Source organism: Anabrus simplex, chromosome 10 (assembly GCF_040414725.1).
Source record: "Anabrus simplex isolate iqAnaSimp1 chromosome 10, ASM4041472v1, whole genome shotgun sequence".
Lineage (NCBI taxonomy): Eukaryota > Metazoa > Arthropoda > Insecta > Orthoptera > Tettigoniidae > Anabrus > Anabrus simplex.
This window is the reverse complement of record NC_090274.1, coordinates 1539294-1554260: the sequence shown is the minus strand read 5'-3', so window position 1 is coordinate 1554260 and position 14967 is coordinate 1539294. Positions and strand designations below refer to the sequence as shown.

Sequence of the window (14967 nt, the reverse complement as noted above, 5' to 3'; positions counted from 1 at the left end):
TATAAAGAATTGTTTAGAGACAATGGACATGAGAGATAAATTTACAGATAAGAAAAATGGGTAAGGAAAATCAGTTGTAAAGTTATTGAACAGAGAGTGGATGTTCATCGCTATTAGGGAAATATAGTAAATTGGCGGAAGGAAAAGAAGTGAGGTATGGTAGTTAGTAACAGAAATGTGCCTAAGGCAACCTACACTCCGTTGAAGTCTACAGCAGTAGATTATAGTTATAACATATAATTAATTTATCGTCGTATTTCAATTAGTCTGCATGTGTTATGTTTTTCTTTCGATAGCCATTCCAGGAGTCGGACGTGATATGGAGGGACTGTGGTGACCTCCTTGGAGGTATTTAATGAACCTGGAGAAGTTTGTAACTCACTTTCCAGGTCTTTCTGTCTCTCTTCGATTTCGAAATCACTTACAAATGTTAAATTTTGATTCATGGTATTCACCTTATTCCTTATTTATGTTTTTAGAGCATGTTTTCCGTTTTGTAAACTGCATGTATCGAAAATTATTAAAATAATCAACACCCTCTCCCGGATCTATGGTTCCTGAGATTATGGGACAACCGACCAGTACACACAGTGTATTTGATTTACTTTTTATTTTTATTTGTTCATTCTGACACCAACACATGTTTTCCAAAGGACACACAACAGCTCGCAAGTTCTTCAATTGTTGGTTTCGTACCAGAAATATCAAGGATATGAACTTATTTTTTATGCTGCCGGAAGGAAATTAAATAGCATGTTTTCCGTACAGATGGTTCTGCCCAATGTGCACGACTTGCCGCCCTCCTGACGCTCTACGAAGTAGCGTATCCTGTTCATCTTTGTCTACGTCTGCAGTTAAGACTAGTGATGTTGAACTGTATTTAGGAAATATCATAGGGATAGGCAAGATTCAACATACATAGATTTTATTACCATCCATTGATAGCAAATTTACAATTGAAGCTCTTCACAGCAAGTGAACACGCGTCATTTTGTCGATTCACGGCAGAACTTCTCCTAGGTCCACCTGTCATAGCGACGAGCAGCAGCAACAACTAGAGCAGAGAGAAGCATTACACTTTTCAGCAGATCTACCTGGAAGCTATCAAAGGAGGGCAGCCTACTCTGATATCTGTCGGTGGCCCACGGCCCGTATCCGTGGACTTCATCTAGAGATTCAGAGCTGACCGCCAATTTGGAAGTTAGGAAGAAGGTGGAAGACACCAGTGGTCTCGCACCCAATCAACCAAGGATAATTTGTTCAGTCGCAATGGTGGCTACCATTCAGAGAGTGGGGGTGCGCTTTATCTCATTTCGGACACGCACTGTACCCATTACTTATCTGCGCATGCCTCCGAGGCTTCAGTCGTCGCCGCGACTTGGTCGCAGATTGACTCTCAAAACAGATCTACAGCCCTTGACCTCATGCTGTCACCCCAAGGACACCACTAAATACGATTAGGGTCTCCTGCTTCTTTGACCCAACGCAGAAAGCTGCCCCTTCCAGCGCCGACCACCCAGTAAGTCGATGCGTTTTGTCTCCTTTTGGACGCGCACCTCATCCCGCGTATTTGCTAATATCCTCGAAGTTTCAGTCTTTCCCGACACTCGGGACTGAATCCCTGTTCTGAGGAGCAGTGACCTCGTGCCGAGTTGGGCTGTCACCCTGACGATACTAACAAGTACAGTGAGGGAGTACCAGGTGCGATCGCAGTAGGCTTCCCCGTAGTGATGGCCCCTCCCCGCTATCACCCGTGGCAACTATCCAGAGAGTCAGGACGCTTGATCGCTCCCAGAATCCTTACGGACGTGAGCTGGATGAACGGGGAACAGCGAAAACCTTTCTTACCTTTCTTGTATTAACTGAATGCGGACTGCACAGTAAGCAACTGTATGTTTCTCTGAGCACCGAATGTGTTGTGACTATACAGCAGAATGAATTCTTCTCCCAATCCCATTTTCCTGCCTGATCTTAAAATTACCGTATGTTACAATAAGGATGTTTGTTGCGAGTTTCTCTCGTATGCTATATTGTTTCTTACCGGAGGATTGTTGAATTGGGCTGTGAAACTCCTGCCCTCGCATTCTATTTCGAACACATATTCTTTAAGGATAGTGTAGTAAGGTTACTACCTCAATCCTGCAGATGGTGCATCACGCTCAATGAACACGCATGTATTACAAGCTGCCATTTCCTCATACATGAATACGTTTTGTGGCAATAATAAGTTTGTAACAAGTCCGACAGAACCTGAACCGTAATATTATTTCCAGTAATTCAGAGCACTTCCTTCGTGATATACAGGCCGCATCAAGGCTTTCGTCGACCGGAGAGTCCACATGCATGTCCCATAAAATCTAAACATTCCCTTAAATAGCTACATAAAATGTTCCCTCTCACTTTATATCAGAAGCAGTTATAATATATATGTTAAGTTTAACCTAATTTTAAGATAATATGTACAGGCTTGAGTTCTCGCTTATTTTTAATTTCAGTAATCATTCACTAGCTGTATATTAACCCATTCCTTCCGGTAACAACCTTTGAATATTATTGTTACACAAGAACACGAAAGCCTCAGGGGCTCTTAACTTGGGTCATTCTTTGTCGTGGCATTGTTTCCACTTACTTGTACCAGGCTCCTCACTTTGATCTATCCTATCTGACCTCTACTGGTCATTACCGACTCCGAGTGTATCAGCTTCCCGAGGCCTATGGAGTCTTTCCTCTCGCACCCCCACGAACCTGCTACGCAGGCATAGCAGGGGGAGAGGTGATACTCTAACGTGGCGCGTCCCAGGTGGCGGATAGGGGGGTCCTAACCGGCTTGCCGGCGGACTTGAGGGAAATAAAATACCTCTCGCGGATCAAACACACTACCTCCTGCGGGTGGGGGACGCACATGTAGAATACACCCGCGATATCCGCTGCCTGTCTTAAGAGGCGACCAAGGGATGATTGAATTAGAACCATGAACCTACTCTTGATTCGTACCATCATGCGGGGAACACCATGGGTTGCATGTACTTGCAAGTAGTATCACTAAATTGGTACGAAATAGGTTTGTGATTAGTAGCAGTAAAAGCCTGGCCTGGTGGATTCCATTACCCGTGCGTTGTACCCATGTGAGCAACACCGCGGGTCTGGGCGTAGCCTGCGAGTTGTACCACTATATGAGCGACACCGTGGGTCAGCGTTGCCTGTGATTGGTACCCACTATGTGAGGAACACTACGGGAATACCGACGCCCGTGACTAGTACACCTAGGTGAGGAACCTTACCGGTTTGCGTTGGTTATGAGTGGCGCCATTGTGTGCGAAACACCATAGGTCTGCGTTCCCTGTACGAATTGCAATGCTTGTGAGTAGTACCTTCTTGTGTGGAACACCGTGAGTCTTCGCTAATTTTGATCAGTACCCCAAAATGACAAATACCATGGTTCTACTTCACTCGCGACATGTACCATTCTGTGGGGAGCACCCCTTCAGCCATCAAGCATCATTGTGCTTTATAAGTGGTCTCTTGGTCAATAATACTCTAATTAACTACCTTCTTTTTGAGTCTGATCCACTGTTTTTGTTTGTTTGTTTGTTTGTTTGTTTTTGTTTTTGTAGGGTTCATGTCCATCCATTCATTCTTCATGACATTTTTTATTTTATTTTGGTCAGTGGATGAATTTGAATTTTTTGTTGTTTCATTTCGTACCATTCGGGGCCGATGACCTCGATGTTAGGCCCCTTTAAACAACAAGCATCATCATCATCATCACCTCTCGCACCCTTCGTGGCCTTTGTCTTTCTTCAGCCGATATCTTCATTTTTCGACGTGTCGGATCCCTTCCATGTTTCTGTCCGATTAGTGTTATATAGAGGATGGTTGCCTCTTTAAACGATAGTCACCACCACAGGAACATGAAAGTCACGTTTTGTTCCATTCTTTTGGTGGCAGACCTACAACTATTCGAGATCTACAGGAATGGTTATATGTAGGGTTGGTAATAGTTTTGCGTTCTGAAGTCTTAAATTTAGCATTGTTTGGCGTTTATAAATTTTTGAATGAGTTTTTATAGTATTCTGAAGAAAGACAGAAAATATGTGTTCATGCATCAAAATGTCTAATATTAACGTGAAACTAAAAATCACACTTGAATAGAGTTAACAGTAAAATAAGAAAGAATGAAGTGTAGTAGAACTGTACATTCATTTTAAATTGATATAGACTAAAGCATAACACAGAGAAAATAATAATAGATGACTGGAAAATGTACTCTGCTTCGCTACGGTATTCTATATTGTATACGGATTTCTACGTAAATTACTGTACACGCAGCTAGAAAGATTGTATTACATTGCATGTCTCTTAGTGTTATCCGAGAAAAACCAGGGGAACGACTGCATACGTTGTTTCAGATGAGCATTGGGAAGTTTTGATGATAATGGCACGTCACGTTTCCTACTGCTATTCACAATCGAGTTGGGGAATTTCTACTATAAGGGCAGGCTCACTTGCCTAATGCCATTCACTATGGAGATGGGGAGTTTTCATTATAAAGAGAGAAATACACCGCAGAATGGCAGCTTGGCGTCTCTCTTGCCTTCTACCCGATGAACAAGCACGAGTTTACACGAATGACGACGAAAACGCCATTACATTACTTCCCCAGTGGCAAGCAGCCGGAGACGTTGCCTTGGTAACCGGTACGTTCGTTGTCGGTCACTCAATGCAGAGCATGAAACCCGCAAGAAATAGTAATAGTTTGAAGAGTAAGCGAAATTACAGTATGTACAAAACAAGAAGTTGTTTGGAATGAAGGTACGTTTCACATATAATCTACGGATTTGATAGGTATTCAATAGTGTAAGAGAAAATTGAAAATAGCTTGTTCTGGTCTTCCTATACACCCCAAGTCTATTCTATGATTTTTAAATCATAAGCATATCTATAGCTCCTGGATGATTATACTCTAAATATGAAGTTTGGTCGAGATCTATCCAGGCGTTTCACCGTGATGGTGGAACAGACGGACAAACAGAACTGATGCGGTGTTGAGTTCACCTGAAATGGATAAATATCTGAAAAATTGGAAAAATAAACGAAATTACAGACAACGGACCCGTACAATTTGTGATGTAGAAACAACTGCAAGTGACAAAGCTATTTGAAATAACTGATCAACCGCTGAGTCGCGGTAACACAGCAATGTTTTGCTATAGCTGTGGCATTTTTACCCTTCTAATTTTGCATTTTTTTAATATAGCCTACACAGACATTTAAATACTTACAACTAATTTAACACAAATATTTTCCTCTTTTAATTGGTGAAGAGCCAACCCGTCACACGCGCATCCATGTTTAATTATTTTGTAATTTCATTAGTGGGTCTGGAACCTACTGCAACCCTGTTCAAGACATAACACATTGCGCCGGTGATTGCAAGAATGTTGAATGTTGTGATATAACATTCACTCCACACTTTCATCATAATAACGCTTTCGTTGTCTCTTAGGCCCGTATTCACAGACGTCAATTACTTTTGCTGTTATGTGAGATTTTCAATACTCGGACAACGCTCACATCGGTATTTATAAGCTCGGTACCAAAACTAAGTTTTTGTAAAATGTGAATTTGAACTTTAAATTGTTCGTACTGACACAGGGAAGAAAAATAACTAAGTGCTACCGCCACTATCGACAAGTCCGCTGTCGAGCAAGTGACTTTGTTATCGAATATGGTGGCAGAAAGAGTATTCCAGTCATGTAGCTATGTGTTGGTTATGATCGATCATGACAGTGTCGAAGCTTTAGAACATGTTGCACGTTCTTTCATCCACCCACGACGTTTATTAATTGCATAACCTGCATCATAATATTCGTCTCTGTGATTTTCTCTTTCAATTGGATATCCACCATCCCATTTTACTGGCCAACCAATCTCCGGGAAAATTTTAAACCTAGATAATATTGTTGGTAAAAACAAACTTAACTGTTATCTCGGTTGACGTAGCGTTTACTCGTCTTGGTGAATACGGGCGCTAGCCATAACCTATAATAATGTGTGACTACTTCAACAGACCGCCAGGAGCGCTCCGCTCAGTGCGTTCAGAAATCTCACGGAAACGTGTCTATTTGTCTATAACAGATGGTGTTCGTGAAACAGAGTTCTCCTATCCGAAATGTGGGATGAATAACAGTTGTTATTTAAGTTTAAACACAGAGTTGAAGAAAGCGGGCCTTAGAATTACGAAGATATTTCACATGACGTAACTTGGAGACGGCTCAGCCGTTATTAGTTGATGTGCAACATTTGAGACACACCCTACTATCTCGAAATGATGAAATATATGAAAATTAAAACTACAGTATGCCTTGCGTGACTCGGGATTTCAAGTTCTATCCTTTAGCCCAATCGCTCCACTAGTTCTCGAGCCTATCCGGAACAAAGAGATGCGATTTCATTGTCATTAATAAACTACTGTACGCAAGACCGTACCCAGGAATTCTTTTCGGAGGAGGGTGGCTAGAGCAACAACTAATGTTTACTTTCAAATACGTTTTACAGAAAGAAAAGTTTAAACTAGAGCGGTGATTCTTAAAACTGAACGGATGAAGCAGAAAGGTAAATTCATAGCGGTCTGGAGTGCACGGAGATTTCTGTCAAATGGAGATAACAATATGTTTCACTGCAAGTATTAAAAATATTTAGAAGTTTCATTCATTTTTAAACAATCTTGTAGCGGCTCGATAACATGATAATATTTCTATGTTTCCTGAAATAGATGTTTTTGTGGTGCAAAATGTATTAAGTATATAACGAAAGCAAACAATCCTTCTATCTCACGAAAATTAAAATGTCCATTTGTGTTTTCAATAAATTTGTTAACTATATTCATGGACAAACATTTAAAGATGGCACAGATTTTATAGCTTAAATTCAATTCTTTATTTTAGAAATGCTTGTTTATATAATATTTCTGATAATGTAGCCTATTTCAAAACCCACATATACTGTTTAAATCTGTCAAGTTCAGTTTTATATAGGGGGTACTCCACTAGTAAGTTATGTCATCAGCTACGTTGTTTAAAGTGAGTGTTGTTTGTTCGCAGGTGACGCTGCCTACCTCATGGGGCTATTCCAACAACAGTAAGACAATTTCACCTCTTTGTAAGTTTAGAAAACATCTCGCTCCTAGGTGTTGTGAACCACACGTATTGTGTTCTGTTCATGCACTGGGGTATGTATTTCACTCTTTCTCAGGACGTCTTCACTTTTGTTTCTTGATCTGTGTTTTCTTTTTTCATTGTATGTTCTCCAAAGCCATTTTATAACCAATCGTGTAGCGCGACGCGTGAGTACATACAGAATCAGCACTTTAATAGTTGGTCAAATGTCGATCAATAAAGGCATCTACAAAAATAATGTTTCACATAATTAACAAATAAACATTGAAAAAGTACCCGCGGAGCTCATCTCTATTATAAGGCGTTGCTGCAACGTAGCGGGTACGTAACCGCGGCCACGTCAACTTTGGCACCAAATGCGTCCAAACAGGACCAACGTGCTGTTATTCTGTTCCTGGCTGCCGAAGTGGACACCCCGGTATGGGGCAGCATGTGTGTAGAAAACTACCGAGTTGCGTGCGGGTAGACCTCATCCATTACGAACGACGACAACAATGGACCGGCGCATAGCCATTCACGCCTTCGTTCGGTACCTCAGAAGGGTCGACGCTTGCTGTCGGACGAGAGTGCATCACAGATAGAAACTGAAGTACATTTGCTTCTCTATAGTTTGGTAACTTTTTAAATTTGTTGCAATTTCTTTTTCAAGTTGGTTTACGTCGCACCGACAGAGAGAGGTCTTATGGCGACGATGGGACAAGAAAGGGCTACGAGTGGGAAAGATGCAGCCGTGGCCTTAAGTAAGGTACAGCCCATTTGCCTGGTGTGAAAGTGGGAAACCACGGAAAACCATCTTCAGGGCTGCCGACAGTGGGATTCGAACCCACTATCTCCCGGATACTGGATACTGGCCGCACTTAAGCGACTACAGCTATCGAGCTCGGTACGAATGATTGATATAATTTGTTTTACGGGGAGACGTGCAGTAAATTTTCATTGATTTCCTAAATTCTACTTTATTTCAGTTAGAGACATGAAACTTTGTATGCTGATTTAAAATACACTGTTATTAGCTATAAACATTAATCTTTAATTTAGATAGAAACGTTTTGAAAAATTCGAGTTACAAATTCGAATTATTGTCATATTGTTTTACCTTTTCCGCAACAGTGCTCAGGTCCGCACCTTGTAAGCCTTTTTAGTTCTAAGACTTCTTTATGTAATGCCTGCATGAGTTTTTAATTTTATGCCTTTTTCGACTTTATAAAATAAATTAATGGTGGTGGTGATTTTTGTTTTAAGAGGAAGTACAACTAGACAGCCATCATCTAATAACACTAATCAGAGGGAAAAATGGAAGGGATCCGACACTAGGAAAAATAAAGGTATCAGCTAAAGAAAGAGAAGGGCCTGGAAGAGCTTGAAAATGAAAGACTCCCGAGGCCTTCATACCTAATACCGTCGGGGTCGGAAAAGAACAAGTGTTGACCAAGAGAGGATAGATCAAAGTGATGGTCCTGGTACAAGTGAGATTAAATAAATTAGCTTTTCATTTTGAGAAGTTCACAAAAAGTACATACATATGAAACTCTGAAGTCCATAAAGTTAGATATTTTGTAATTCCGATGCAGGTGATGTTTAGCCTACCTGTCTGACAAGTGTCACATTGATATCTTTAGTAGTTCAAGAGTAAAAGGTCATGGAAAAACGAACTCCAGAAAATGACGATGGAATTTCACAACACGTAAATTCTCACTGTACCTCTCAAAGCTCCGCCACATTCACTGCTCTTCCCACAGCTACGGGACTGCCGTCAGAAGATAACCTCGACTCTACAATCTTCATGGATGTTTCCTAGTGCAGTTGGCCTCTTTCTGCCTGCTACTTCGAGGCAACATCTTTGTGTTACGCTAATTTAAATTTTCACATCAGAATGGGACTAATTTTTCCACCATGAGGTATTGTAAACATCGCATGACCATGTACTCGATTACGGAGCAGCTGGATGTCTAATTCATCTGTTTGGAACGCAGTTCGAATTTACTGTATGTGAAAATGAACTTTTTGTGTGTCAACACTCTCGAAGACTTGTTTACATTCTTCTACTGCGTAATAGTCTGTGTTACATCCAGTCTTTCTAGGACTTGTTATGTCAGGTCATTCACTCTCCTATTCTATTTTTTTTCCTATCTTCTTATTTCACGTTGTACAGTTCTGTCGCTATCACCTACCTTTGTAATATTGCCTTCGCGATTTGTTGTGAAAAGTGTTCTAATATTCATAAGTGTCTTGCGTTTGAATATATCTATTTTTATCATCCCCTAGTGCCCTTGTATTTGCCCTTTGTACCACCCACGGTATACACCTCGTTGCCCAGCCCTTGAATATGTTGCTTCCACGATCACCATTTTTATCTTTTGTAAATAATTATAATAACTTACCCGCCACATTCGTAGCACTTCAAATCAAAAGAAGCTTTCCGGGGTAATCGCCATGCTTAATGTTTCAAGGCCCTCTTCAACAGAATAGAATATAATATATTTATTTATCACATACAGGGTGTTCCAATTACAGATTACGTAGGTAATATTCATTTTTTATTTTTTTTGCTACGGGCTTTACGTCGCACCGACACAGATAGGTCTTATGGCGACAATGGGATAGGGAAGGCCTAAGAGTTGGAAGGAAGCGGCCGTGGTCTTAATTAAGGTACAGCCCCAGCATTTGCCTGGTGTGAAAATGGGAAACCACGGAAAACCATCTTCAGGGCTGCCGATAGTGGGATTCGAACCTACTATCTCCCGGATGCAAGCTCACAGCCGCGCGCACGTAGGTAATAGAAAGTTAAATAATATACATACAAACATACATATATAGCCTAGACCTTCTCATCTTTTTTGTGGGGGGGACTATTCACAAAATATAGAAAATTATTACGTTCCACACTTGAGAAGAGCTTTCGAATTGCAGTGGAAGGGTGGCGAAACTTGTCGAGTGACCTTTTCAGCTGATTTAAGGTCCTAAGGGCTTGCACGAACCAAGAATTTTCATGTGCAACCATCCTAAATTAGGGCAGGTGGAATGTACATTTCTGCCTTGTTCGCCTGCTTGGAACATGAAGCGGAATCCACCCCAGTATAACCGGACAGTCCACTTTACTCTTCACTGCGTTCGCACATTTTGGGCGCGTTGACCGCGTATTCATTCCAATAATTTTTACAAATTCTTCATACTTGCTTGAAGAGAGTGGCATACCCAAGAATCCAAAATACTCTCCCGAGATGGTGTATATGGCCTCACACCTCACAACCATACTCGAGAGAGACATGCAGTATTACTGAAATCTTTACAATTCATTTTGATAAACCCCAGTGGTCTGAAAGATTTCTTTATAATATTATCGACGTGTTTCTCAAAGGATAAGCCATTCCTGTTACTAAGAATTACACCCCTGCACACGATTTAAAACTTCTCCATTGATTACAGGTGTTATTTCCGAATAAATCTACTCCTAGGGGCCACTTATCACACCATTCGCATATTTGTTGTAGATGATCGCCATAACTGTCTTCATATATGACAGTCGTCAGCCTACGAGAGACATTCACTGCTCTCAACTACTGTGTAACATCATTTACAAACAAAACAAATGGAAGAGGCCCCGCCAGTGATCCCTGTGGGACGCCAGGGGTTAGAGATCAAACCCTCGGACGTGACAAAACATATTGAAGATAAATAAACTGTCACATTGGTAACAACAGACCTGCTGTACATCGTCCTAAATGTGGCTGACATAACAGGCGTAAGGAGTTCAGCGAAGGGTCCGTGGAACCTGACGCGAATGTTAGAAATTCAGTGCACTTCATTGCTCAAATCCTTCTGGGACTACATTCCCAACAAAATGAGCAAGCAATTTCAGCGAAGAAAGTTTTGAAGGATTTCGTGCACGCCTCTTTTGTACATATTTTCTAACTCTAGCATAGGCTTTATGTTCTCTTCTCTATCCTGTTACTGTCTTTGGGCTCGGCATACTGGTTGCTGTATATGTCTCCAGTTATCCGTCCTCTCTCCCATACTTTTACATGTACATCCTGATCACATGTCCAGCAAATCCCGCTCATGTCTCGGTACAGTTCGTTCCGCCCCTCGTTGGTCCCAGTATGTGTATTCGTCAGTATTTTTATGCCTTCCTTGTGTCATCGTCTTGATAAGTCCTCTTCCAATAAACGATTCAAATTAATGGGCGACGACCTCACGGACGTCCAAAGCAGCGCTGGCATGACACAGTGAATGCTGATAAGAAGACTCTTGAGTTCAGAAACCGTGAAAAATGACGAGCCAAGATTAGAACAGCGGGATAGCGCTAGGAGGAGGAGGAGGAGGAAGAAGAAGAAGAAGAAGAAGAAGAAGAAGAAGAAGACCCTTTCGTCACAAATTACGCAGAAGAAATCGTGTTGCTTTCCTGTGGATCTCTTCCACATCTCATATCAAGTAATCCTGTTGTGGGTCGTATTTTATGTCATTATTGTAGATTAGCCTTTCTTCAAGCTATGCACTCGTCGTCGTCACTCGGTTCTCGGAGGTACCCTGCCAAAGAAACCCGAAAATTCCTTTTTATGAAGTGGAAAAATCTTGTTACATATCTTAAAATAAGGTACCTAATTTCATTTATTCCTGAGATAGTAAATATGATATTGTATAGCAACATTTTTAAATTATAACGACACAGGCTGGTAGAAAACAATGTGAACCGGGTATAGAGCGTTGGACTGCGACCGCCTCGAGCACGTTCTTTGTGACCCCCCTGTATGTAGTTCGGATCTTTGTGGTCAACATCACTGGAGGACAAATTATTTATATCTAATACATCAACGAATTGTTATTGTCAAGGATAATAGAAATTAGCTAAGTTAACGTTTTATATACTGTAGCCGTGTTATAATTCTGTATATTATTATTATCAACGTAATTTTAATCATTTACTTCTTAATCTTTTTTGTTATTTTTAAAATGCGATACTACATTGTTTCGTTTTTATATGTATTTGCTACAATCCTTTAATTGTATTTTCTAGTTAGATGGAGAACAGAGCCTAAATAAATCTGTTCTATTTTAATTTCTGTTTCAGGGCACAACAAGTTACAGCTCATGATGAGGCAAGGTAAGTGTTATAAGCGTTATCATTATTATTATTATTATTATTATTATTATTATTATTATTATTATTATTATTATTATTATTATTTATGAAAACAATTTCACCATGGAAATCAATCAAGAGAGGAGTACGCCAAGGTTGCGACCTCTCTTATAAACCAAGACTGAACGCACGGTGTTCAGCTGCAGTATGGGAGAAGCGCGCAAGCAGCCTGCACGTGTTCGACCTGGCAAGCATCAGTCGCCAGTCTGAATCTCAGCTGTTAACATGGCGAGACAGCTGCAGTATGGGAGGCGCGCGCAAGCAGCCACCACGTGTTCGACCTGGCAAGCATCAGTCGCCAGTCTGAATCTCAGCTGTTAACATGGTAAGGCAGCTGCAGTATGGTAGACACGTGCAAGGAGCCTGCATGTGTTCGACCTGGCAAGCATCAGTCGCCAGTCTGAATCTCAGCTGCTAACATCGTGAGACAGCAGCAGTATGGGAAGCGCGCGCAAGGAGCCTGCATGTGTTCGACCTGGCAAGCATCAGTCGCCAGTCTGAATCTCAGCTGTTAACATGGTGTGACAGCTGCAGTATAGGAGGCGCGCGCAAGCAGCCTGCACGTGTTCGGCCTGGCAAGCATCAGTCGCCAGTCTGAATCTCAGCTGTTAACATGGTAAGGCAGCTGCAGTATGGTAGACGGGTGCAAGGAGCCTGCATGTGTTCGACCTGGCAAGCATCAGTCGCCAGTCTGAAGCTCAGCTGTTAACATGGTGTGACAGCTGCAATATGGGAAGCGCGCGCAAGCAGCCTGCATGTGTTCGACCTGGCAAGCATCAGTCGCCAGTCTGAATCTCAGCTGTTAACATGGTAAGGCAGCTGCAGTATGGTAGACGGGTGCAAGGAGCCTGCATGTGTTCGACCTGGCAAGCATCAGTCGCCAGTCTGAATCTCAGCTGCTAACATCGTGAGACAGCAGCAGTATGGGAAGCGCGCGCAAGGAGCCTGCATGTGTTCGACCTGGCAAGCATCAGTCGCCAGTCTGAATCTCAGCTGTTAACATGGTGTGACAGCTGCAGTATGGTAGACACGTGCAAGGAGCCTGCATGTGTTCGACCTGGCAAGCATCAGTCGCCAGTCTGAATCTCAGCTGTTAACATGGTGTGACAGCTGCAGTATGGTAGACACGTGCAAGGAGCCTGCATGTGTTCGACCTGGCAAGCATCAGTCGCCAGTCTGAATCTCAGCTGTTAACATGGTGTGACAGCTGCAGTATGGGAAGCGCGCGCAAGTAGCCTGCACGTGTTCGACCTGGCAAGCATCAGCCGCCAGTCTGAATCTCAGCTGTTAACATGGTGTGACAGCTGCAGTATGGTAGACACGTGCAAGGAGCCTGCATGTGTTCGACCTGGCAAGCATCAGTCGCCAGTCTGAATCTCAGCTGTTAACATGGTGTGACAGCTGCAGTATGGTAGACACGTGCAAGGAGCCTGCATGTGTTCGACCTGGCAAGCATCAGTCGCCAGTCTGAATCTCAGCTGCTAACATCGTGAGACAGCAGCAGTATGGGAAGCGCGCGCAAGTAGCCTGCACGTGTTCGACCTGGCAAGCATCAGCCGCCAGTCTGAATCTCAGCTGTTAACATGGTGAGGCAGTTATCATTGCAACACTGTATTTTCGTATCTAAAAATTCTGCATTCATCTTGAACAGTCATGACTCTCGTTATTGGTCTTTCCTAAGTCCCTCATTAATACTGGAAGATGGGTGTTTGGTGTGCTGTTAGTGCAAGACGAATACATGAGCCTACCTTTTTAGAGACGACAGTAAATGCAGAGAGCTACCAAGATGACATTTTGACACCGTTCTTCCTTCAATTAACGGATGAAGAAAAATCGCGTGTTTGGTTTCAATAAGATTTGATCATACAACAGAAGATTTCCTTCTTACAATCTCGGAACTGTCCAGTGCTGGACAGTGTACAAGTTCCCTCACACATTCAGGGAACTGAAAGAAAACATTACAGTGGCAGAACTCACTTACGTCAGCCAGATACAAGATTGTATGAAGCAGGGCGGCGAACAAACACTGGGCTTATCAGAGAGATGCTTCTATATGCTGATTATGACTTGGAAATATCTAGAGAAACAACAGCCGTCCGAGTACAACAAACACATTCAACTACCTCGGCTACTCCTTGTAGGACAGTGAACTCAATCACTAGCTAGACCAGTCCTCACATGGACAGTCAGGAGAACGATGGGAACGAAGATGTGATGAAAGAACTAAAATTAGAACGTACAGCAAGAGCTGGCGAGACCACCAGCCGACTTGAGCTTTCACACTTGGCGACTATTTTCGCATCCTTGTTCGGTGAGCTTCCTTCCGTTTTTCGCTCCACGTCTTGCCTGTCTTCATTTTAGGTTTTGTTCGGAAACTCTGTAGACATTCTTCTTTAAAGGATCACGTTGCAAGATGCCCAATTCTTGTAAATCCTTTTCCACCTCGGTGAACCACGCTCCTTTAGTTTTCTTGTTCAGAAAGTAGGCAAGATTCTAGTAGGCAATCTTTCTGGTCTGATTCGTGTTAAGTGGCCATAGAAAGAAATCCTTATTTTTCTAATAGTGTCTGTTTATTGTCCATATGCAGAGGTAGTTCATGATTGTGCCTTCTCCTATAATCTCCGTTTTCCTTTAGTGGGCGCAATATAT

At 42.2% G+C, this 14967-nt stretch overlaps 1 protein-coding gene across 1 annotated transcript in view; it reads left to right on the top strand.

Annotated features, from left to right (window-relative positions):
- The window catches only part of LOC136882229 (uncharacterized), a 275745-nt gene that overhangs the window by 207691 nt on the left and 53087 nt on the right, over positions 1-14967 (top strand). Inside the window, exons 2-3 of the mRNA XM_067154786.2 lie at positions 7104-7140; positions 12247-12279. Of these exons, the coding sequence (XP_067010887.2) occupies positions 12267-12279 (13 nt within the window). The 5' untranslated portion in view covers positions 7104-7140; positions 12247-12266. The remainder of the gene's footprint in view (positions 1-7103; positions 7141-12246; positions 12280-14967) is intronic.